This window comes from Rosa chinensis, chromosome 5, assembly GCF_002994745.2.
Source record: "Rosa chinensis cultivar Old Blush chromosome 5, RchiOBHm-V2, whole genome shotgun sequence".
Taxonomy (NCBI): domain Eukaryota; kingdom Viridiplantae; phylum Streptophyta; class Magnoliopsida; order Rosales; family Rosaceae; genus Rosa; species Rosa chinensis.
Window position 1 is genome coordinate 7,366,519 of NC_037092.1, and position 25,081 is coordinate 7,391,599.

The 25,081-nt window shown below is 40.0% G+C and overlaps 2 protein-coding genes and 1 long non-coding RNA gene across 3 annotated transcripts; 1 reads left to right on the forward strand and 2 right to left on the reverse strand.

Annotated features, from left to right (window-relative positions):
• Positions 1-741: 741 nt before the first annotated feature.
• LOC121049134 lies at positions 742-2,541 on the reverse strand. Its single transcript, XM_040505696.1, has 3 exons — positions 1,497-2,541; positions 1,261-1,379; positions 742-1,149 (listed from the first exon to the last, which is right to left on the reverse strand). Exons 1-3 carry the CDS (start codon positions 2,539-2,541, stop codon positions 742-744), a joined length of 1,572 nt encoding a protein of 523 aa, XP_040361630.1.
• Positions 2,542-11,839: 9,298 nt separating this feature from the next.
• On the reverse strand, positions 11,840-13,334 carry LOC112165248. Its single transcript, XR_005800623.1, has 4 exons — positions 12,889-13,334; positions 12,379-12,779; positions 12,088-12,191; positions 11,840-11,980 (listed from the first exon to the last, which is right to left on the reverse strand). It is a non-coding gene; the product is annotated as an uncharacterized LOC112165248 (long non-coding RNA).
• Positions 13,335-21,326: 7,992 nt separating this feature from the next.
• On the forward strand, positions 21,327-24,394 carry LOC112165247 (calmodulin-binding receptor kinase CaMRLK). The gene is made up of 2 exons (XM_024301713.2): positions 21,327-23,020; positions 23,294-24,394. Exons 1-2 carry the CDS (start codon positions 21,610-21,612, stop codon positions 23,929-23,931), a joined length of 2,049 nt encoding a protein of 682 aa, XP_024157481.1. The 5' UTR covers positions 21,327-21,609; the 3' UTR covers positions 23,932-24,394.
• Positions 24,395-25,081: the final 687 nt, after the last annotated feature.

The window sequence follows — 25,081 nt, forward strand, 5'->3', positions numbered from 1 at the left end:
TGCCCTCGGGGCCAGGAGATATTGGGACTCAGCCATGGCTATTACACCCCCCAGGTTGAATGGAATTCGATAGCCTTTAAACGCAGCGAGGACACCATCCAGAAGCACCACAACGACCCACTCCTAATCACCATGGTCATCAACGACTATTGATGCCACAGGGTCTTGGTCGATAGTGGCGCAGCGGTCAGCGTCATGTTCGGCAACTGCTAGGAAGGCCTCAACCGAGATAGGAAGAAACTCACCCCAGACCACGAACCCCTAATCAGCTTCGCAGGAGAAATTACATACCCCTTGGGATTCGATAATTTGCGGATCACACTGGGTGGTGACAGCACTATCGCCACCATGACAACACACTTCATCATCGTTGACTGCCCCTCCTCCTACAACGTCATCCTAGGAAGCGATGCCATATGGGGGCTCCAATACTTTGTGGTAGGGCACATGCTAATGATGAAGATACCTACCCCAGGCGGTATCCTCACAGTCAAGGTTCTAAAAAACTCTAGGCGCTAATCGGGCAGAAGGCCAGGGACTAGCGCCTAGGGGCTTAGTCGGGGACTAGGTGGTTTTTTTTATTTTTTTTTTTATAACATATAATTATATAAATAAAAATATAAAATGTATTATAATGTTTGAAAATAGTAAAAATACTCAAAATATAGATAAAATATTCAACAACAATGAGATAATGAGTTCTTAGAAATAAAAAAAATTGCAAATTTGATTCTTCCAAGCCTAATCCTCAAATTCTTCTTCTCCATATCCCTCTAGTACTCCCTCCTCATCGGACTCAAACTCAAAATTCTTCTCATCTTCTTCCTCTTCATCCGATACAAAATCCTCCTCATGAAGTTCTCTAATTTCTTGAATTCTACAACTTCTCCTAGGCTCTAAGCTACTATCCACTCCCACTCCCAATCTCGATCCCTCTCCAACTACTTCACTAGTAAGATCGGAATCTACATCTTCATCACCACCATCCACAATCCATCCTTGGGCCATAGTAGCTTCACTTGCTAGTAATACATCCACATTCTTCTCTTTCATTCTTCTCTTCTTGTTGATGATCTTGGCATTGAATTGGACATAGACTAAATTGTTTAACCTCGTTGTGTCTAGTCTATTCCTTTTCTTTGTATGGATCTACATAAATTGAAAAAAAAGTTAGTATATTATGAGTTTCTAAATAATTAATAAACTACATCACTACTTGCTTATAAACTTACAAAAATGCATAACTAAATAAGTACTTACCCCCTCAAAAGTGCTCCAATTTCTCTCACATCCGGATGAGCTTGTGGTCAATGCAAGTATCCTTTTAGCCATACTTTGCAATTTTGGTACAAGGTTTCCATAAATATTCCACCACAAAACTAAAAAAAAAATAAAAAAACAAAACAACAACAATTATGAATTAGCCAAACTCCAAAAGCAAAACAAACAAAACAATAACAATTGGCTATATAACAAAATAAGTTGGTATTTCTTACCCGGATTATAATTGTCATCATTTTGTGTGCATCTCGCCTTAGCCAAAGCTCTTCCAAATCCACCATCTTTCTTCAAATACTTGTGCAATTCTAGATTTGTCACCAAACTTTGAGTTTGAATGTCATCGGGAAAGAATACCTCAACACAAGTGAAGAATCCATCCATGACCACATTATCATTCTCAATGCTTGGATTAGCATATGTGTAGTAAGGGTTCAAGAGGTAACCCGCTAAATGCAATGGACTATCAAGTCGACCACGGGCTTTTCCATCAACAATGTCAAGGATTGGACGATAGTGAGCTTCTTGATCTTTGAATGTCATTTTAATCTCCTCTTTAGCTCTAAGTAGTTCTCCATACACAAAGCCCATTGATGGCTTTCTATCCCCATCAACAAGGCGAAGCACCTTGACTAAAGGGGCAAACACCTTCAAGCAAAGACTTACCCCATTCCAAAAAGAAGCACTCAAAGCAATATTCACCGCCACCTTCCCCTTTACACTTGTTGCATGCTTGCTTGCATTCCATTCATCACTAGTAATCATAGCTCTCAACTCATTCTTCTTCTCCATCAAGCTTTGCAAAGTGAGGAAAGCGGTTGCAAATCTAGTGACTCCCGGGCTCACTATATCTCTTTTCTTTGTAAACTTCCTCATCAATGCCAAAGTCTTGTGATGTGCATAAATGTAGATGGTGAAGCTCTTTGCTTTCTCAATCACCCCTTTGAATCTAGGTTGGTTGCCAATTCCTTGAAGCATAAGATTCAAGGTGTGAGTTGCACATGAAGTCCAAAATATGTTTGGCCTCTTCAACTTCATCAAATCTCCCGCCGCCATATTATTTGAAGTATTGTCCGTCACCACTTGAACCACATTTTGTGGTCCAATTTCTTCAATGCACTTGTCCACATATTCAAAAATATACGTCCCAGTGTGTGCCTCATCCGTTGCTTCCTTAGAAGAAAGAAAAGTTGTGCCTTCCGCACAATTGACACACAAATTCATGATACTTCTTCTTTTCCGGTCGCTCCAAGCATCGGTCATAATAGAGCAATCATTCAAAGCCCACTCTTCTTCTTGTTTCTTCAATGAGCTTTTAGTTCTCTCTACCTCTTCCTTCAATAGTGGCTCCCTTAATTAATATTGGCTTGGAGGTTGGTAACCCGGGCCAAATTGACCAACCGCTTCAACATACCTCTTGAAGCTATCACTATCAATGGCATGAAAAGGAATCCCGGCTTCATACACCCATCTAGCCAAGTATTGATGCACACTATGTGTTCTTTTCTTGAAAAGTGCATCATTGATATTTTGTTGCCTCATCTTCCTACTTCCATCCATTAAAGAATCCGGATCAATGGGGGATGCAAAACGGTCTATAGGCCCAAGGGTATGCGGCTTTCTTGTTGTCCCTTGACTCGCTTCATTGTCTTCATCTCCTTCAAGAATGACTTCTTGCCTCACTTCTACTTCATGCATACTCTTTTGTTTCTTCTTAGACTTTGCCTCTTCAATAGCATTCTTGCATTTGGCTATATCCTCATCCGAAGACTTTTTACAAAGAGCCACATTTCCCTTTATGTGGGCAATATGTTGCTTCATTCGATATATTCCACCACTCACCAATTTCCCACACAACTTACACTTCAACCTATCCAAGTTTGAAGCATCCGCCAACTCCGCATACTCCCATCCAATATCACCCAAACCACGCTTTAAAGATCTATCCATTGAAGACATTGCATTAGATGCCGGGGAAGATGTAGTGCCTGCCATTATCCTAAACAAGTAAAAACAAATATTCAACAACCATTTCAAATATTCAATTACCAAAATAGATGCAAACAAATATTCAATTACCAAAGTAAGCAAAGCAAAGTAACAAACACCACCATAGCATTCATGAAACACTGAACAACAACTTCTGTTAATCACTTAATCAAACACAACTTCTGTTTCAATTTTCAAACAGCAACTTTTGTTAGAAACAGTCTTTCTAGAAGCAGTATGTGATTTCAACTACACAACAATGTAAAAAGAAACAGTAATATGAGCTACAACTCTAAGCCCACAGAAACAAAATAGAAGTGTGAATAAAATGATAGGAATAAATCCAGATGACCAGATAAGAGGAAAAGGCACTAGTTCAAGATACAAAATCACATCAACAAAGCTACTTCAAAAAATCAATCAAGCTACTATTTTATGATTTTCGTGCTTGCTCATAACTATTAGGTTAGTGAATTTTGCACTGCACTTGAGAAAATACTTGAATGATCATTATCTAATTAGAACCAAAAGCATCAAACAGAAGCATCAAACATATTCAATATTCATTCAATCCAACCAAAAACAATATTCAATAATCATTATTCGAACCAAAATCAACTAAGGAAGGCAGCAACTTACCCAGAAATTGAAGATTTCTGAATTTATTCAATCGAACCAAGAAGGCGACCAGTTGAAGGCGAGGCTGGTGAGCTCGATACTTGAAATGAAAACCCAGAAATTCATGAAAGAGTAAGAAACATATAGATCTAAAACCCACAACAGATCGATTCAAAACCCACAACAGATCGATTCAAAAGTCAAAACCCAGAAATTCAACTTACCAATTCTGCACAGATGGAGAGATGAGTCGTGCGGCCTTGCCGGAGAGAGGGAGAGAGGCCGTGCCGCGGTGCCAGAGAGAGAGAGAGAGCAAAGACGGCGACAGTGAGTGTTTTGTCTCTACAGAGGTTTTAGGTTTCGACTTCGAGTTGCAACCAACCTTGAGAGTTTGAGTTCGAGACTGAAGTGAGAGTTTACGAAAAAAAAAAAAGGAAGCAGCGCCTAGTCGCACAGCGCCCAGGAAGACCCGCCTAAGCTGCCTAGGCTCCGCCTAGCCCGACTAGGCGGCCGACTATCAGCCCGGTGCCCAGCTCGACCGAGTAGCCTAAAATCCGAACGGTATCCCAGCGCCTAGGCCTATTTTTAGAACCCTGCTCACAGTCAGAGGCAATCAAGAGCTCAGGAGACAATGCAACTCCTTGACTGTCGCGAGGGGGACACGGCAGATGAGAGGTACTTCTAACTTCAGACCTACCTTCTCCATCCGACAAGCTCGATGATCCAAGGGAAGATCCTGAAACTCCAGACGATAGCGACACAAGCAGCAAAAAGAAGGACGATAAGCGCATACTCAAACACCCAAGACCAGATGCTTTGGAAGACCTGATATCGATCTTTATTTTCGATGCACACCCAGAAAGAAAAGTTAAGATCGGGTCCAAAACGGATCCACAGTTCCAAGCAGAGCTAATCGCCTTCCTCAAGACCCAACATGAAGTGTTCGCATGGTCGTACGCTGATATGCCAGGAATCTCGTCAGAGCTGTTGACCCACAAACTCACCATCTCACCAGACGTTCCCCCAATTCGCCAAAAATGAAGGGTCTTCACGGAAGAAAAATACAAAGCGATCCAGGCTTAGGTTAAGAAACTCCAAGACATCGGGTTTGTCCGAGAAGTCTCCTACCCGACATGGCTCTCCAATGTTGTAATGGTAAAGAAGCCTAACAGAAAATGGCGCATGTGTGTCGATTACACCAACTTGAACAAGGCTTGCCCAAAGGACAATTTTCCCCTACCACGAATCGATCAGTTAGTCAACTCCACTACAGGCCACAAGCTCCTCAATTTTATGGACGCCTTCTCAGGCTACAACCAAATAGCCATGGAACCCTCCTATGAGGAGCACACATCTTTCACCACCGATAAGGGTTTGTACTGTTGCAAGGTATTGTCGATTGGTCTAAAGAACGCCCGGGCCACATACCAGAGACTAGGGGTCATCATTTGGCCCGCGGGCCTAAAAGCCCATGGGCGCCCGCCCGGCCCGGCCCGCAGAAAAGCCCATTTCGGCCCTGCCCATTGGGCACGAGGCAGGGCTAGGGCGGAGGGTTCAAAGCCCAGGCCCGGCCCGTTATATGCCCATTAAAGCCCGCCCGGCCCGGCCTTATAGGCCCGCCCGAAAGCCCATTCAATTTTTGTATTAATATATTTTTATGTAGTTATATTGAACTAATTATTGCATTAGGCCATATGTTTTTTTAATTTTGTATTTTATTTTGTTCAATAATTAGCATATCATCATTTTTTCATAGGTTTTTGTATTTTTTTAACAAAATAATATGACATATAAATATAATGGACTCGGCCCTGCCCATCCAAAAAAGCCCGGCCCGGCCCGGCCCTAAAAAGCCCGTAAGGCCCTGGGCCCATGGGCGGCCCTGGGCCTTGATTTTTAAGAGAAGCCCGGCCCTGCCCGGCCCGAAAAATTAAAAAAAAAATGTTTTGGCCCGGCCCGGCCCGAGCCCATTAATTTTGGGCAGGGCTGCCCATTGACGACCCCTACCAGAGACTGGTTAACGCCATGTTCGCAGATCATATTGGTAAGTTCATGGAGGTATATGTGGATGACATGCTCGTCAAAAGCGTCACCATTGAAGATCACAACTAAAACACAAACAACAAGATATTCTTGATGACATCTGTTGCACTATATAAGCTGCAGCAGATCAAGTCTCTACGTAGATGGTAGTGTAAGAAGTGTTGTTGGAGGTCTGCTTTCGTTGGAGCAGAGAGGTGTATGAAACCTTTTGTGAAAGCCAGGATGATGGGTACCCATCCCTTCTATGCATTCAGATATTATTTTGAAGAATCGTGGAGCCAAGTTCGAATTGGTGGTGAAAAGAAATCCACTTTTTATAATCTCATGCAAGACAATTTTTACGATGATTATCCATGTATAATCATCATTGGAATGGGAATACCAGAGATGACGGTTAGAATTTATTTAAAAGTATTGTAGGAACATTTTGGGTTTCCCCTATATGGCCTTTTCGATTGTCATCCAGCAGGCATCAGAGTGTTTATGATTCATACTGTTGGGTGTGAGGGTGGTCAACAAATTTGACCCTACGATCAAGGCAATTAAAGAGAAGTAATGGAAGCAGTAAATACGACAGTTAATGTAGCCGTAAATGCAACGATTAATGAAACATTCAGTGTGGCAATCATGGCCGCCAATAAGTGATGGTTATTGTAGCCTAAGTTGTAAGACACCTATAAATAGGGACAAAACGATCAGGTATGGCATCAAACTCTAGTTGAGACTTTTATACTCGACTCGGAAAAACACTGACTTAGGCATCGGAGGGTATTTTGCAAGTACTCCCCGCCCCCTTTCACACCGACGGCGAAGAAGAGTCTCCGCTTCCTTGTCAAAGCCAAGAAGCGAAGAGAGATTACAGAGAGAAGCTACGGAGAGAGGTTACGTAGGAAGATTACAGAGGGAGGTTATGTAGGGAGATTACATAAGAGGTGACGGAGCGGAGAGAGATTACGGAGAGAAGCTACGAAGGGAGGTTACGGAGGGAGCTTGCATAGGGAGGCTATGGAGGGAGCTTGCGTAGGGAGACTACAGAGGGAGGCGACGGTGAGAGGTTACGAAGTGGAGAGGAATCGCGGAGCGGTGACAAGTTACGAAACCAAGAGGAGTCTTTGCTTCATCAACATCAAGTCAACGATGAATAGAAACCTCTCGATTGACCCCGGTTCGGCTTCCGCTCCAGTCCGCATTAATTGTTGGGCCAAATTCCTAATCGAAATTTTTCACCTCCAACATTGGGTCATATGAGAAGGCCTTTGATAATATAAATTTAACTTGTCCGTTTATGACGTGGCTGTGTGTTTGGCCGAGTGAACTATGTGCACTTGATGTATCCTGCAAGGATTTAAGTCCAGAAGAGATTAGAGAAGTAGATAATCTTTTGAAAGAAGATTTTGTGACAGAGAATTGGAGGTTCGTTGAGGAGCTGGAACATATGATAAAGACGAAGAAAAAAAGCGAATCTTAAAGCTTTGAAGGAGCTTGTTTGTCCAAGTACTATTTGCCATATAAGTAAAGGCCACTAATAATTCTTATACACAAAGTTTCAAACCAAACATTTCGGTACACGAAATCTGAAACTCGACCCACTATCAGTACACGACGTTAATTTTTGACACCAAAATGTCCATTATGCCCTCAGTTCTTTTTTTTTTAATAATTTTTTTTTCTTCGTTTTTATCTCTTTCTTCTTCCTTCTTCCGGGCTCACTCCCTCACTCGATCTTTCACAGTCAGGGACGGCTCTGTTCCCGGCAAGGCCTTCAACTCCGGGACTGTAATCTAGCTAAGCGGGGCCCACGAGCTTCAGTTCAACAACTGCGAGAGAGCCAAAGAGGCCCAAATCCACGGGATCAAGACCTTGATCTGCATCCCAACTTCCGACGATGTTCTTGAAATGGGTTCCTCCGGTTTGATCAGAGAAAACTGGGGGTTGATCCAGCAAGCCAAGTAGTTGTTCTGGTCGGATCAGCCCGACCCGGAAACAAGACCGCTCGAGTTCATCAACCGGAATTTCTCCATTTTTGACATTGGCATTATTGCCGGCGTGCAGGAAGAGGATCACAGCTCGTACAATGACGACAAGAAACATGTTTTTGGTTCTAGCAAGAAGAAGAACGGAGCTCCGAACCCAAACCTGGACTTCGCAGATTCCGACTGCCAAATGAAAAGAGCGCCGAAGAAACTGGGCCGGAAACCCGAGCTGGGCCGAGACACGCCGCTCAACCACGTGGAGGCGGAGCGGCAGCGACGGGAGAAGCTCATCTTGCAAGGGCGGCGTTGGAAGCTAGGGAGTGAGCCCAGAAGAAGGAAGAAGAAAGAGATAAAAACGAAGGAAAAAAAATAACAGAAAAAAAATTATTAAAAAATAATAATAATTGAGGGCATAATGGACATTTTGGTGTCAAAAATTGACGTCGTGTACTGATAGTGGGTCGAGTTTCAGATTTTGTGTACCGAAATGTTTGGTTTGAAACTTTGTGTATAAGAATTATTAGTGGCCTTTACTTGGTGTACTGTTTGCGAAATTTTCCCATATCGATATGAACCATGGAGCTTTAAGCACGGTCACGGATCAGCTACATACCATCATGAAAAATTGCGAGATCAATATGGAGGTTCTTGCTTTCAAAAAACACCGCTCTTAGATGAGAATTTCTAATTTCATATTTAGTTAAATTTTAGGATGTACAGCTGATTCTGATTTCGTCTAATTATTACTTTATATATAATTTAAGGCTAGTGGCATGGTTGCACAAAGACGACTTGTGTTCCTCACGTACAGTAGAATGTAAAATAATAGAATATCTAGTTTTTATATCTTTTTGATACGTTCAATGGCGAGGCACGATTTTGTTGCTATCGATCGATTAACTCTAGTCTCTAGTTCTGTGAACAGAATAATTAGCAAAAATCCAATAAGTGAAACAAATTCTCTAGCTTCAACTAGGATCGAGCTCGTCTACAATGAGAAGCCGGCAGTTTTGGTGAAGTTGATAAAATCTCCTTCCTCCAAGTAATCTAATGATTTTGGAAGAGCCACGTCTGCCAATATATCTAGGATATTTCCTTCTTAAATATGTTGTCTTTAAACTCCTTCAGGAAAAAAAAAAAAAGATTGAGAATGTTCAAACTGCGTTCTGAGCAGGGAGGGGAGATGAAGACACATAATGAAACTGTCCATAAAGTTCTTTCAGGTAATGATAACCTAGTAAGAGAAAAGGAACCTAGATACCTTGCTTTCCACCCATTTTCCAAGATATATTGCAATCAAATTCACATTCATCATTATATGAGCGAAAGGAATCTACCCCAGTTGAGCTTAATTCTTCTTTTTTTCTTTATCATATTGAAGTCTTAATTCTTCAAAACTTATTTTTCTGGACGAAGAAAACATCAGGCAGATTTGAATCTCGTCAAAAGCTCTCTTAATGATAGAATTTGTGGCTTTGATATCACGGTTGTAATTTGGTGCGGAAGCTTTTGATAGTAGTGGCCTAGGACTGTGTGTTTAGAACAAAGTATTTAAGAGCTAGAAGTTGGGAGAAAATGTTATTAGGACAACTATGTTAGGAGGATATGATTTGGAGGAGAAGCAATTGACACAGAGGAGGGAATAATAGCAATACTTTGAAACTTTCAATTGTATTGCTTAACTTGCTTCTTGTTTTTTTTTTCCTTTTATTATTGATTACAAGGGTGCATTACATATTTATGGACCTTGATGGATCATTCTAGACTGCCCTAGACTTGTTAGATATTCTAGATCTTAATTTCACTTACATGATCAATCTAGAGCCTTACCATCCTTACATGATAGTTCTAGAGACTTCCTACACTTACTTACATGATAAGTCTAGAAACTTCTTGCAGGCACTACCTATCATGCATGGTCATACTAGATCATGTTATAGATTACTCTAGCAACTCTTAGATTTCTCTTGATTGCTCTAGACTTCTCTAGATTGACGTAGCTAGATTATCCTAAATGATCAATGTGCATTAACTTTCAACACTCCTCCTTAATGCACATTGATGATACTCGAGCAATCTCGTAGTAACTCAAGCCTTGATCTAATTGGAGGTGCCTTGGTGAAGGTGTTCTTACTCTTTCTTTCTTTTTCCATAACCTTCCTTCGGCTTTCTTCTTCATTGCTACTTCACAACTTTTAGACAAACCTGGAAACCTAATACACCTAAAATAGGGGTATAAATAAATCCCTACAATCTCAATGGTTATCGATAGTAGTATAGGAAAGAGGGTGTCTCCCGTAGAGGATTGTGGCTCAACAATTGCAAAACAGACTCTGAAAACTCGAAACAGACACTAAACAAAGACGAAAATAAAAGCTATAAGTAGACTCAACCAAAAATTATAAAATTAAATACATACTAACTAGACACACAGATGAAGACGCATACAAAATTTGGGGGTAATCGAAGTTGAATTACTATACTAAATAAAATGAATAAAACGAAGGACAGAAGACTAACGAAAACAGAAAACAATTTGGGGATTTTGGTTTTGATCAAATATGAGAAAACTAGCTAGGAACTACTTCTCACTACTAGACAATGATTACACCTATGATGTATTTACTAACACGTTCAATTCATTCGGATATCCTTACTCAAGCTAAGCCAATGATGTGTTTTACTTAACCTATCAATCTTTCTTACTTGGTATGTTAAGAGAATGATGTTTTGAACTTAACTTAGCTTCTAGAATGGAACCTAGAGTGATGTTCTTGCCCAGCTCTCACCTAGAAGTCATTAAGGTCTAAAAGATTATGAATAAGGCTAGGCAATTTTAGTACTGATGTTGTCCTAATCTACCTAGACGTTGGTTTATACGAATGGGGCTCAAGTCATTCACTCGCCACTCTTAGAATGCAAATAGATATGATGATCATACAAGACACTCATAGCTTTACAACCTAGCATGCATACTAATGTTGCGCACCATCAATAGACATACAAAGTTGATCAATGAACAAACAATAAACCAATGAATATCCGAAATCCAAAGAACTTATTAAATAAACACCAACATCATAGTTACACCATGTCTAGGGCTGAAAGCAGCCCCTAACTAAAAGAAAATTAGCTACTCATCATCTTGGAAAACACACAAAAGAAATACATGAGTTTTGGAAAGAAGAAAGAATCAAAAAGATGGAAAACAGGGCAAACGATCGATCTCCATAACGAAACGATCGATCGTTTCTGGGCTCCGAACTTTACTTCTTCTCCTTGAGTTGCTTCTCTTGTGCGTTCTTTTTTTTATTATTGTCTCTTCTAAAAGCCTTTTATTCAGTCTTAAAACTCTTCCACTTTGTTTCCTTGTGGATCTCTAACTCTTTGCTTCAAAGAAAAGTCATAATCCATCGAAAATCCTTATTGAATCAAAATTCCACGCACTTTCCTTCTTTCACTACTAGCAAAACAGCATTTACCCACTGATTTTAATCTGTGTGTAATAATACTTTCTCACACGGATTTCAGTGAGTAATGGCTTTTACCCACAGTACATGCACAAATTGAGTTACCGTGTGGTTTGGAGGGGGGGTAATACTCATCTCACACGGATTATCTTGTCCGTGTGACTATAAGACGTGGGCCCCACTATCTTTCTATAAATATAAAATACCGTAATGGAATGAATCCGTGTGAACAACTTCCTTTTTTACACAGATATCTGTGTCAAATACGTAAGTTGTTCACACAGATATCTATGTCAAATACATACATTCTATCTCACACGGATTTCTGTGTGAAAGAGTTATAGCTTTCAAAAAAAAATATTTTGCAAATTAATTATCAAATACATCAGTAACCAATTTTTTTTTCCCTGAACATTTCAACAAGATAGAGCCAATCTATCCAACAACATATTTGCTCTGAAATTGCAAAGTAAACCTACTGAAGATACTGACAATCTAAACATATAATTTTGAAATAAATAACAGCTTGTGCATAAGAATTAATTGTGCAAATTGAAAACCCAACTCTAATCGCCATCACTTGTATCTGGTTGACATGATAAGTCTTGGCTGCAAACAAACAAGAAGACCATCACTTAAACTACCATCTCAGATTCTCCAAAAACATGGCTAAAAAAAACTAAGATCAGTTTTTTTTTTTTTTTTTCTTTCCTCACCTATTTCTCAAAATTTTCTTGTGATAAAAATAAGGATTAGAGCAGCCACACGTTTTGGTGCTTCAAAATATGACTCAGCTGCTACAAGAGAACCAGCTGAATGCCTGGGATATTAGAGAGATATTCGCTTTCAGTTAAAGAATAATACTCATAGAAAGTCTCCTAAAAGAGTTAACAGCCTTGAAACAAAGAACAGGAATCACCATGTAAACTATCCATCTGCTAGAGAAAATGAATCACCACAAGAACAATACATGAAAGAAAACTCAAAAAAACAGGAGAAGTACATACCCCTCTATAATGGCCTTCTTAGTTGCTAGAAAATCAATGAAAAACAAGGTAACAAGCACTGAAAATGCCATGGAGTACGGATTCACAGATTTCGATTCCCCATTTCCAGAAGATAAATGCCTGACAGAGTTTGAATATAAGTGTCAACCCAAACTTCGATCTATAAAATGCCAGAACTTTGGAACCAATGACCTTAGCGAACAGCTTCATAACCCAATTCCAAGAGAAAACTGAGGCTCCAAAGCCATGTAACAAGATCATAGGAAGACCAACATTCTCAGTCTCACTTGAGACACTCTCACAGTACTCTGTTAGTAAAAGTACTGCAGCCGGCAAAGTTAGCAGCTAGAACAATTAAATCAACACCAGAATAATTTCCATCCAAATGCTTTGAGGACTAACTGCACAAAAATGCACCGGAAAATGAAAGAAATAATAGAAATTAGCAACAAAGAATTACCAAAAGATTATAAAAACAGCATAATGAAGAAACGCTTTTTTGTATGTTACCGCAAAAGTAATGGTTCCAACTATCCAAGAGTAGCATGCAGGAAAGATACTTTTAGCAATGACAAGCAGTTCATGCTATAGCTAATCAAAGTTAAACACTGTAAATCATGAGAACAAATAAGTTCTACAGAAAACTCAGAAAGCTACAATTTTGTTAAGTTGCCAACAAAGAAAGAAAACCAACAGAGATTACTAGCCTTTTTTTTTTCCTAAGAGGCAAATATCAGGACAACAATCAAGTTGATATCTAGTCAAGTTAAGCCTCTCCCATGGAACTCCTTGTTTGTCTCTTCCATTTCTAGTAATCAAGTAATATAGATATCCCAAAAAGAAGATTAACGATAATGACTGATTCAAATTGATCTAGAGTATAACAAAAGGAAAATAACAGCACCAGTTCTGTGTTTGATTTACAATAAATATAAGAACAACAGATTTAAATAAGTACACACTACAGAAAGACATAATTCAGATTTCACCTGTTTCTTTAGTAAGCCTCATGTTCCCCCTGCACAAATAACCAAAAACAAATTCTAATCCTTTCAATAAAATAGTCCAAAGCAACAACACCATAGTGAACATCAATCTCAAAAGGAGTACATACCACACAAAGGCATAATTGAGATATCAAAATAAGAACAATTATATAAGGACCAAAATTGCAATTGTGCCTTTAAGATATATATTATCAAATCAGTAGCAGATGAGTGAAGTGAACTTCTATTCTTGGCGGTCATGAATTGCACAATTTTTGTTCTTACCTTTGCCAATTTTGGGGACTTGTTAGATGAATCATGATGGACTTTGCCTCCTCTGTACCTCAGAATTTTCTCCCTCATATATTTCTGATACATGTATCTTGCCATAAACACAAGCTTCACCTCATACCAATTGATAACCTACAATTTCACCCTAGTAAACTAAACCACCAATTATGTACAAAGAGGATTTGCGTACTGAATTCAAACCAAGCATGACAAGAAAATCTATATTTCCAAATCGAAAACTAAATAAGAATATTACAGGTGTGGTCACTGAGTAAAGACGTACTTTGTAGAAGAAAGCTTCGCGACGATGAATTTAAGCTGCTTCTTGAACTGCTACTTCCTCTGGAAGTCGAACCAAAACCTAAATTCGAAGATCTGTACAACCAACAACACCCAGATATGAAAGGAAGCGCATGTGTATAGCTCAGTGATCTATTCATGACCAACAATAAGAGAAAGGGAGAGACAGAGAAAAAGAGAAAGGAATTACCCATTCTTTGTAGAATTTATATTTCCCAGAATAACCAAAGAACTTGAGGCTTATTGTTTTTCTTGGTTTGCAGGTGAGGGAAAGATGAGAGAGGGAGAAAGTTTACTCGGCTAAAGGATAAGAAAAACTGAAAAGGGTCAGAGAGAGAGAGAGAGACAGCGTGTGTGAGACTAAAAGTCTAAAACTACTGGGGGAGGGAAATTGAATTTGTTGCAAAACAGTGAGCGGGAAAAAATTACCACAGAAATCCGTGTGGAATACATATATATTTACCACTGAAATATGTGTGTATTTATCTCGGTAATTAACTTCGATTGTTTACACGGAATTCTGTCTCTATTCTATTTTTTTCACATAGAATTCAGTAGCTATTTTTTTTTTCACACAGAAATCCGTGTCTACATTTCACACAGATATTCGTGTGTTGCTCATTTCACACCGAATTCTATACCAAAAATTTATTGTAACGGAAATCAGTCCCTTTATAATTCACATAACATAGAAATTAACTATTTCTAAATAAATTAATTTATAATATGTACAGAAGTCCGTGTGAAATACATATTTACACAGATAACCATGCAAAAATGCTTTAGTTTTTACAAAGACATCTATTACTGTTGTTTTCTCACACAGATTTCTGTTGATATTGTTACTGCGTAAATTATTGTGGGCCCAATTATGCTCATTTCACACGGTTATCTGTTAATATTTCTATTTCACACGGATTTCTGTGGCTTTTAACTACAGTAAATCCGTGTGTGTTGTTATTTTGCTAGTAGTGTTTAATCCTTCTTTTCCTAATTTGCTTTGGAAAACCTAATAAACACAAAAACAAATAAATCAGCTAAAAATAATATAAACTAACAAAGAAAAGCATAGGGTTAAATAATAATAACGTAGCATAAATATGCTCCTATCAAAACCCGACTACCCCAACCAAATCACCAGGCATCACAAAAGAATGGAGCCTAGAAAATTCAGATTCAGCCAATTCTGAATTGCTGCATGAAAAAATAAAGACTTTTGGTCAGGAGAAAAGAGAAAGATAAACTGAATCACATCAAAATAGTTGCAAATATATAATAAGTAGGGGTAAATCTACTAATCCATAATTTCCGATGAGTGGCAGTCAACATATTAGTACAATCAGTTCATGCTTCTATAAGATCTGAACAGCAGAAATGGAATATTCAATACAGGTGGCACTCAAAATCAAAAGAACTTGGTTCCATTCTTAGCAGGGTTCCAAAGATGTATCAAATAGACCACTCATCCTTCTACATACTGAATTTCTTCCTTTTTCATTTAGTTTCATAGCGTATCCAAATGTTCAGAAAAAAAATGTACAAATAACAGTTGCCTGCATAAAAGCCTAGGATAATAGGGAACAAAATTATGTAATATAATGCGGTGAAGATAACAAAACTGGTCCTTCCATAAGATCGCTAAACAAGAACAAGAAATCCACCAGTGTTAATTAAAAGAAATGCTGGAACACACACAAAGTAATCAATTAGTTAACTTGAAAACAACGCATTGTGTTGAGATTTAGTCTTAAACTTCCATTGACAGCAAATTCCATCACGTACAGAATTACTGGCTTTCAAATTGAAAACGTGTAATTTGCAGATGAGCCACAAACTAGTAAAAACAGTAGAATAGCAACAAGAGAGAGAGAGAGTAGGGGTCACAAAATTTAATACCTTGCATCAGCCACAATTTGGACTTTAGAACCACCACCTTCTAAATCATAGAAGAAAAGGTTCGAGGAGTTGAATCTTTTGCATTTTGTTGGTAATTTTTCCTAATTCCATGACATAGATCAAGTCAAGGGGAAAAAAAAAACATGACGAAATTAAAGAAAGTACGAGGATATTTGTTTCTTTGGTTAGAAAGACGTAGAAACGCGTATTACCTGCCAATGATACTGTTACTTTCTTACGTTGCTTTCCTTTGCTAATGCAGCCTTCATACTCTTGTACAGTTGTACATAATTAGGGATTTTCACTGAAACAGAAAACCTTTCGGGATTCGGAAGTTGATGGTCATCTGCCTTCTTCTCCCCTTTTGGCCTCCACACGGATGACGTTACCTCCCGGTGGCGCCGCTGCTGATTCTCTAGTTGCTTGGTGGTGGTGGTGGAGGTGACAACTTCTTTTGTGGGGACAATCTTGCTCACGGTGGAGGACTTCGACTCTTTGCTTTGAGAAGATTGTGGAGGTGGCAGCAGCTTCTTCTCTGAGTTGAGAATATCATGGAAGAGACGGTTTTTTGGACAGAATGTTGAGGAGGTTGATGATACAGCGGGGTTGGCCAATGCTCTGGAGGTAGCGGAGTTCTTCCTAGTCTAACTGATGATTCTCTTCCATTAAGTTTATTCTGCTATAAGACTTTTTAATTCTAAAACGAATTCAGAGTGACTGTGATTAGGGTTTATGTATATTGATGGGGGATTGAGTGGGGTTTATGGCTTTAGGTTTTCACTTTTCAGAGTACGTGGTTTTGTGACTTGCGGATCAAGAAAGAAGATTTGGTTGGGCCCTAACCACATGGGCCATGAATATACACAAACACGAATAACGAGGCATTATTATCTTCATTAAAAGGCATAATTGTCAAATTGCTACTCTACATTTACTTTAGTATCAATTTACTACTTTAGATTTTCAAAATTAACCAATTTGCTAACATAGGTTTTATTTGAGCCAATTTGCTACTCTAAACTTTCAAGATTAATCAATTTACTTTCATAAATTTTCAAAATTATCCATTTACTACTTTAGATTTTTAAAATTAATCCATATTTGGAGGAAGAAATGGACAAATTGATATAACAAAAAGATAGCAAATTGTCTAATGGGAAAAAATTACCAACAGTGTCTGGACACTTTGGTGACTTTCACAATGATACCTGAACTCTGAATGTTATCAATGTGATATCTGGACTCATTTTTTCATATCAACGTCGTACCTATGACCAATTTCCGTCACGGAGCCGTTAAATTTTGCACGTGCAATGCATGTGAGTCACTTAATGAAGACAAAAAGACCGATTTTCCCTCGGAAAAAATTCACCAACAGTGTCTAGACACTTAGGGGACATTCAGAATAATACCTGAACTTACAAAGTTATCAATGTGATACCTGAACTCATTTTTTCATATCAACGTTGTACCTACGATCAATTTCCGTCACGAAGTCATTAAATTTTGCACGTGCGATGCACGTGAGTCACTTAATGAAGACAAAAAGACCGATTTACCCTTAAAAGTTTTTTTTTTCCTTTTCTTTTCTTTTCTTTCTTTCTTTCTTTCTTTCTTTCTTTATTCTTTTTCTTCTTCTTTTTCGGTTTCTTTATTCTCTCCTTCTCTCCTTGCCAACACCACCGCTTTCGGAGAATCCACCATCGAATATGCAGGAAGAAAAATGGGGGAGAGCCACAACAACCTCCACCACCGTGCAATGACGTCGTCCTCCGCTGCTTCTCGATTGGGCTTGGGGATAAGGACTGCTTCTTCCTCCACCGCCAGCGAAATAGTGGAGGCTCGAGGCCACATTTTAAGGGCCACCGGCCGGAAGGACCGCCACAGCAAGGTCTGCATTGCCAAAGGCCCCAGGGACCATCACGTCTAGCTCGCCGCCCACACCGCCATTCAGTTCTAGGACGTGCAAGACCGACTCGGATACGACCGGCCCAGCAAGGCCGTCGATTGGCTCATCAAGAAAGCCAAGGTCGCAATCGATGAGCTCGACGAGCTGCCGCCTTGGAACCTGAACTCAATTTCTGTTCAGACAACATCTTCTCCGACAGTGCTGATATCCGCCGCGCAGGACACGCAGAACGCGAGCCTCAATTTCTCTATGGTGGAGGCTCCGAGTTCTTTGTCTGCTAATCGGCGAGGGGCAATGGTGGGTAGCAGCGGAGTGGCGGAACTAGTGAATCAGAACGTACAGCTCGAATTTTCTGCAGGTGAGGATGGTGTGGAGGCCGAAGTTGTTAATCTTTGTTTGCCTACAATTGCCTCTTATCGAAGTTGGGCTAGAGGTCGAAGTTGTCGGCTAGACCGATGAAGTTGCAGGTGAGGATGGTGTGGAGATGGTGTTGCATGTCGGGAACGACGAAGAGGATGGCGGGGTGGGATTGGAGCTATGATTTGAGAGTGGAGAGCTGGCGGCGTCTGAGTTTCTGATCAATGATATATAAAAGGGGGTCGAAGGAGAGAATGAGAGTGGTGGTGGCTAAGTCAGTGGCGGCAGCGGCGGGGATGAACTTGGAGTGAGCGACGAAGCCTCAGTGCACAATTTCAATTTGCTGTAGGATTTGAAGTTGGGGGAACCAAAAACATTTGCGGTGCATGAAGGTGGATTGAGACACAGCGACGACAATCGACGGTAGGAATCGGACAAGCAAGATGATTTGAATCTTGATGTTTCAAATAAAGGGAATAAGAAACCAAAAAAGAAGAAAAAGAAAGAAAGAAAGAAAGAAGAAGAATAAAGAAAGAAAGAAAAGGAAAAAAAAAATTTTGAGGGTACATCAGTCCTTTTTGTCTTCATTAAGTTACTCACGTGCAAAATTTAACGGCTTCGTGACTAAAATTGGTGGTATGTACGACGTTGATACGAAAAAATGAGTCCAGGTATCTCATTGATAACTTTGTAAGTTCAGGTATCATTCTGAAAGTCCCCTAAGTGTCCAGACACCGTAGGTGAATTTTTCCCTAAAACAAACTGAGGATAAAATGTCTTTTTTGCCCTCATTTTTGGGCTCACGTGAGTCACACGTGCTCACAGTTGACAGAGACGTGACGGAAGTTCGCCAGAGGTACAACAATAATACGAAAAGTAAAGTCTATGTATCACATTGATAACGTTCAGAGTTCAGGTATCATTGTGAAAGTCACCAAATTGTCCAGACACCGTTAGTGAATTTTTCCCTTGTCTAATTGTGAAAACCTAAACTAGCAAATTGGTTTAAATAAAATCTTCAATAGCAAATTGACTATTATGATTTATGCCTAATTAGAATCATGAGTCAATAAACAAATAATATATAATGAAAAAGGGGAAAATATTGATTAAGGTTTAGAGTATAGGGTTTGGTATGTTTTACTTTTGTTTAGAATATTTCCCAAATCTCAGTTGTATTTTTATATTTCCAAATGCTTGGGTGTCATTCCTATTGGAAGGTTTGGTTTGGAATTTTGAGGATTAGGTAATTGCCTTTAGATGAACAAGTTAAACTTAACCTCCAAAGGGATTCAAATTTAATATATCTTACTGGAAAGTGAAGAAAATGCTAGCTGAATTGAGACAAAGATCACATGACACATGACAGGGTGGGTGAAAATAATTGACCACATGTACCCAATTTCCATATTTGCAAATACTGATAAGTGGATCAAGTTGCTTGCCTCCCCTCCAAATCCACAGGAATTTATTATGAGACTTGAAAATCTGATGCCGCATTGCAGAGCAATAACTATGGCACATTTTATGAATGCAACATTGAATATTATGCATGATTAAGTTACGAATAATATCAGTGCAACATGTCGAGTAGAAAGATATGAATTTACAACAAATATTTGTCAAAGGTGGTGATTCAAAAAGTACACTACTTTTCCGAGTGCACAGTTTGTGGTCGTCTTCAAGGTGAAGCAAGTTATCGCGACTCTAAGTTGCCTAATTGGTGGAGTAGCTTAGAGAAACTTTCCCAAGAGATACCAGCTACCTAAGTGGAGCAGACACAATGTATAGATATCTATGTCCATGAAGTTCAACCTAACTTAACTTTGTGTTAGACCTTTGTGGACTGAAGAGCTAGTGGAACTAGTTCACATTATCCAGAAGTAGTTCTAAAGTTCCATACTTGCAATTACTTCTACAAAAACAACACCTCTTTGACTACGAGATTTGAGGTCAGAGGGGGATGTGACTGGGGTTTTCTGGTCAAGGAATACTATGCAATTGATATTATAAATCATAATGTAAATGTGAATTTGCTGTCAAGCAAAAATGTCTGTCTACCCCTGTGATATTATTCAATCCAAGTTTCACACCTCCCCATCACCAGTGTCAGTGTAGCACTATAAAAAATAATCAAAGTTGTTTTGCTTTTGTCAAAAAGATGCAGAAAAACATGAATGAGTAGTTCAATTATCTGAGGATTAAGCTAATTAATTCTGCCATGATTTGTTATGGCTTATAATTAATTGAGCTTCATATTTCAGAACCCCTACGAAGATCAATGAAAGAAGCATTGGATTTGAATTCCTGCTTGGGAAAGGGTGTAAGAAACCATTATCTTCCCACTTAGTAACAGTTTTTTATATACCAGACCATAAAACACTGTCACCACTTTGCTCCATCCCATACAACAGAAACATATCAAAAACTGATTATACTTTATAACCATGGATCAAATATGCTAAATATATTTTAATAAGCTCACATAGAGATACTGGCAAGCAAAAACATCTGGATGAGGAACTGACATAAACATTCAATACTTTAGGACAATAGTAGCTGTCCCAAAAACAAAAAACACATGAATGCAAATGAGTATACAGAAACAAATTACACATAAAAACAAGGAACAGATTGCATAAGCTCCCAAAGAAAGATCGATTGTTTTGTCATCCTCCATTTTAAACATTTGTAGAAGCTAGAACAGTCTAAGATTTGGCAAGAAGCTGATCTAAAGCAAACTAGGAACTTGGAAATGCTAGTATTTTATGTTTCACAACCACTAATCTTTACCATTCTGCACACTAAAAGTAACTAATGTTCCTAGTTCTACATTAACAACTGGACCATATAAACTAGATTATAAATGGTCTATAATTATAATTATAGTGGGTCATTAGGAATATTAGGTAAACCAAATACCATAAGAAAATCTATTTTCTTTGATCATAGCTTCATACCCAAGAAATTCAAAAGTACCATAACAGGATCATGTACCATAACCCACAAAGTACTTGTTTTTTTCTAATAATTTTGTGCCAATTTTGAGGACCCAACCTGGGTCTTTTTCTTTTTCTTTTTCTTTTTCTGTTTTCTTTTAAAGAACCCAAATTTTGACCTCATATTTTTACCTTCTAGCTGGAGCTAGCTAAATCAGTCCAACCAATACAACAAGTTACCCAAACTCAAAACCAGAAACAACGAAGAAGAGGTTGGCATGTAGACCTTGTAATTTTCTCGCTTTGAAAGCAACTTCTCAATCACCGCATCAGCAACCGCTGACTTTCAAGATCTTAAACTCAGTCGAGTCTGGTTAACCCTGTACAATTTGTCAATTTCCCTCGGAAGGACCTCTCTCTCCGTTAGCTTCCGCCGTTAAAGTTAACGCCTTTAACCTCTCCCACTTCACTCACTCCTCTTTTAAACCCACAACCTTAACGAGTATGAAACAAAAGCAGAGGCTAACAGAGCTTGGAAACCCGTTTCACAAAAATGAGATTCATCATCTTCTTCTTCTTTGGGTTTTTTTTCCTTCTTCTGGTTCTGATTGCAACAGTGGAATCTACATCAACATGCAATAGTACAGACCAAGAACAAGTCTCCAAGGCCTTCAAATCAGTCCAAAGCTTCAATCTTTCTTGGTTCCAAAATCAAACTCCCAACTGCTCAAACCCACCGATCACAGAGATCAAGCTCCATTCCAGAAACCTTAGCGGCACAGTCTCATGGAAGTACCTCAGAAACATGTCACATCTTCAAAACCTCGATCTGTCAAACAATTCTCTTAAAGGCTCTGTCCCAGGCTGGTTCTGGTCCCTTCCAACCTTACTCGAAGTCAATCTCTCCAAGAACAAGTTCGGCGGCAGCCTCGGGTTCGAAAGCGGTTCAGTTTCCTCAGTCCAGAAGCTCAATCTCTCCAGCAACAGGTTCACCAACTCTGTTCTGCTGTCTGGTTTTCCACACCTCAAAATCCTCGACCTTTCTCACAACAACTTGGGTGCTCTGCCTTCTGGTCTTGCCAATCTCACTAACCTCCACCACCTCGACATTTCGAGCTGCAAAATCTCTGGCAGCTCGAAACCCATCTCTGTTCTTCGCACATTGACCTACTTAGATGTCTCAAACAACTCCATGAACGGTTCTTTCCCTTCGGATTTTCCCCCCATTAGTCCCCTCAAATTCTTGAACATTTCGTTCAATAATTTCAGAGGTATAGTCGGACCAGAAAAGTACCAAAAATTTGGCAAAGCAGCTTTCATTCATGCCGGGAAGGATTTAAATCTTACATCTTTCAATGCTTCCAATTCCAAATCCCCAACCTCTCACTCTCCACCACCACATTTTAAATCCCCAATTCAAAAACCTAAACCCCTCCCAAAACCCTCCACCCTTAAAAAACCCAAAAGGACTCTCATTATCAGCCTATCTTGCGCCTCCACATTTGTGCTTGCTTTCATAGCCATCTGCTTAGCTTGCAGATACAGAAGAATGCAATTTGCCAAGAAACACAAATGGGCCATCTCCAAACCGGTCCAGCTCGACCGGGTCCGGATCGAGAAGTCCGGCCCGTTCTCCTTCGAAACCGAATCCGGGACATCCTGGGTCGCCGACATCAAGGAGCCAACTTCCGCTCAGGTCGTCATGTTCGAGAAGCCGCTCATGAACTACCTCACCTTCAAAGACCTCATCGCCGCCACGTCACACTTCGGCAAAGACTCCCAGCTGGCCGAGGGCCGCTGCGGGCCCGTCTACACCGCCGTGCTTCCCGGAGACCTCCACGTGGCGATCAAGGTCTTGGAAAACGCCAGAGACGTCGACCACGACGCGGCGGTGGACATGTTCGAAAACCTGTCGAAGTTGAAACACCCGAACTTGTTGCCTGTCTCCGGTTACTGCATTGCAGGTACTGTTTCACCGTCCCGGAATTTTGGTTTTGAATTCACCTAACGATATTAATGACGGCACGGGGTGCTTTTATTACGATGACGTATTATGAGGTCGTACGTTTGCTCTGTGTCTCTGCCATTATCGTCACGTAAATCTAGCTAAACCACAGTGGTACAGAGTACAGAGGCCATGATTGTTCTCGAAGAACACAAATTAAGATTAAATTAGCGTGGGATTTAGTTACCGTCTGAGTGTTTTACACGGAATGTGTGTCTGGTTTTTTTTACAGGGAAAGAGAAGCTGGTTTTGTACGAGTTCATGGCGAACGGGGATTTACACAGGTGGCTGCACGAGCTGCCAACCGGGGAGCCCAACGTGGAGGATTGGAGTGCCGACACGTGGGACCAGAGTGGAGCCTACTCGCCCGAGAAGAAGGGTTGGCTCACGCGCCACCGCATTGCGGTTGGCATAGCGCGTGGGCTGGCGTACCTCCACCATGCCGGGTCGAAGCCGGTGGTCCACGGCCACCTTGTGACTTCGAACATATTGTTGGGGGCGAATTTTGAGCCGAGAATTGCCGATTTCGGGCTGCGGAATTTCGGGATGAGGGATGGAGATATCGGCGGCGGGACTGAGACGGACGTGTATTGTTTTGGGGTGGTGTTGATGGAGCTGTTGACGGGGCGGCCCGGGATGGCGGAGACGGTGGTGTGGGTGAGGAGGATGGTGAGGGAGGCCCGTGGGGTGGACGCGCTGGATGAGAGGTTGAGGGAAGGTGGGGATTTGGAGAGGGAGATGGTGGAGAGTCTCCGAGTTGGGTACTTGTGTACGGCGGAGTCACCTGGGAAAAGGCCCAGCATGCAGCAGGTGCTGGGTTTGCTCAAAGACATACATCCCAGTTCCACTGCCACTCTGGGCTTTGTCTGAGCTTATTGAAGTGATGTTTTTCCACGCGCCAAGAGATCGCTTGGTACTTGAAAAATTTTCCAGGCTATTTATATGGAAGAAATTTACTATTCGAACTATATAATGCTCCTGATTTTTCAATAGTTAAATTTATCTATTATTACAGATTTAACTGTTGAAAACTGAGAGCATTATATATTGCGGAACATTACTCTCTTTCAGTTTTTGTAGTAAATCAAGAATGAATGTGACCACATCTTGTAGTCTTCGTATTGGGAATATTAGTTGGTTTTTTTTTGAATCAAACCTCGCAAATGCGAGGAATATTAGTTAGTTGAGAAACAATGTTGTATAATATTAGATTAGCTGTAAAAATTTGGTTGTGTGATGAGAAAATCGGAGAGTGTATCCTTCAACGTTACATGGAAGAAATTTTCTTGTCACCATGTTAGAAATTATTACTGTTTACTGGTGAAAAAATAGAAACATGGTATGAGTTCAAAAGTCCTACATGTGGATGTAGAGATGTAAAGATCCAAAGGAAAGTGGGGCTGATGAGGAAGAAGACCAAAAAAGTGTGGTGATGGTGGGGAGAGATGTTGAGGTTTAGCTGAGCAGAGAGTCTCCACAATTCCACTAATTGCTTGTCTCTTGTGGAAGGGTTCTCATCATCAACCTTCTTTATCTTTAGTAGATTTTTCTTTCCTGCTGCCCTTTTTTCCTTTCTTTTTGTTTCCATCTTCTGCTTTATTCCGTCATCATTGTGGCTTTTCTGGTTAGTTTTGATTTTTCCAAAGCAAAATCCAAAGGAAAAAAGAAGAAGACTGACACAGAGATGCCTTCCTATGCCCCCCTTGAGCCTATGACTCTGTGCATGTCAATTAATATAGGAAAGTAGTTAACGTGTTCAACTATATATATATATATATATATATATGGACAATTGGGTGAATGTTAATTTGGAGCAAGCTATTGGTTTTATTCACTTGACACGTTTGGGTTCTTATCGTCGATGTTTTATGGGGCTGTTTTTGGCTGGAGATGAACCATATATTCTTCTGAGATACAACCTACCACATATTTGCAGACAAACTAGTTGACTGATCTGGTTGCAGAGTATTAGGAGTGATAAGACATGTTTTCTTTGCATTTGTATGATTTTCGAGAGGTT

Coding starts and splice junctions, on each gene's coding strand:
- LOC121049134 (XM_040505696.1), bottom strand. CDS start 2,541: ATGACCGATGCTTGGAGCGACCGGAAAAGAAGAAGTATCATGAATTTG. Junction 1,380..1,496: donor TGATGACAATTATAATCCGG/GTAAGAAATACC, acceptor TTTTTTTTTTAG/TTTTGTGGTGGAATATTTAT. Junction 1,150..1,260: donor ATTGGAGCACTTTTGAGGGG/GTAAGTACTTAT, acceptor CAATTTATGTAG/ATCCATACAAAGAAAAGGAA.
- LOC112165247 (XM_024301713.2), top strand. CDS start 21,610: ATGAGATTCATCATCTTCTTCTTCTTTGGGTTTTTTTTCCTTCTTCTG. Junction 23,021..23,293: donor CTCCGGTTACTGCATTGCAG/GTACTGTTTCAC, acceptor TTTTTTTTACAG/GGAAAGAGAAGCTGGTTTTG.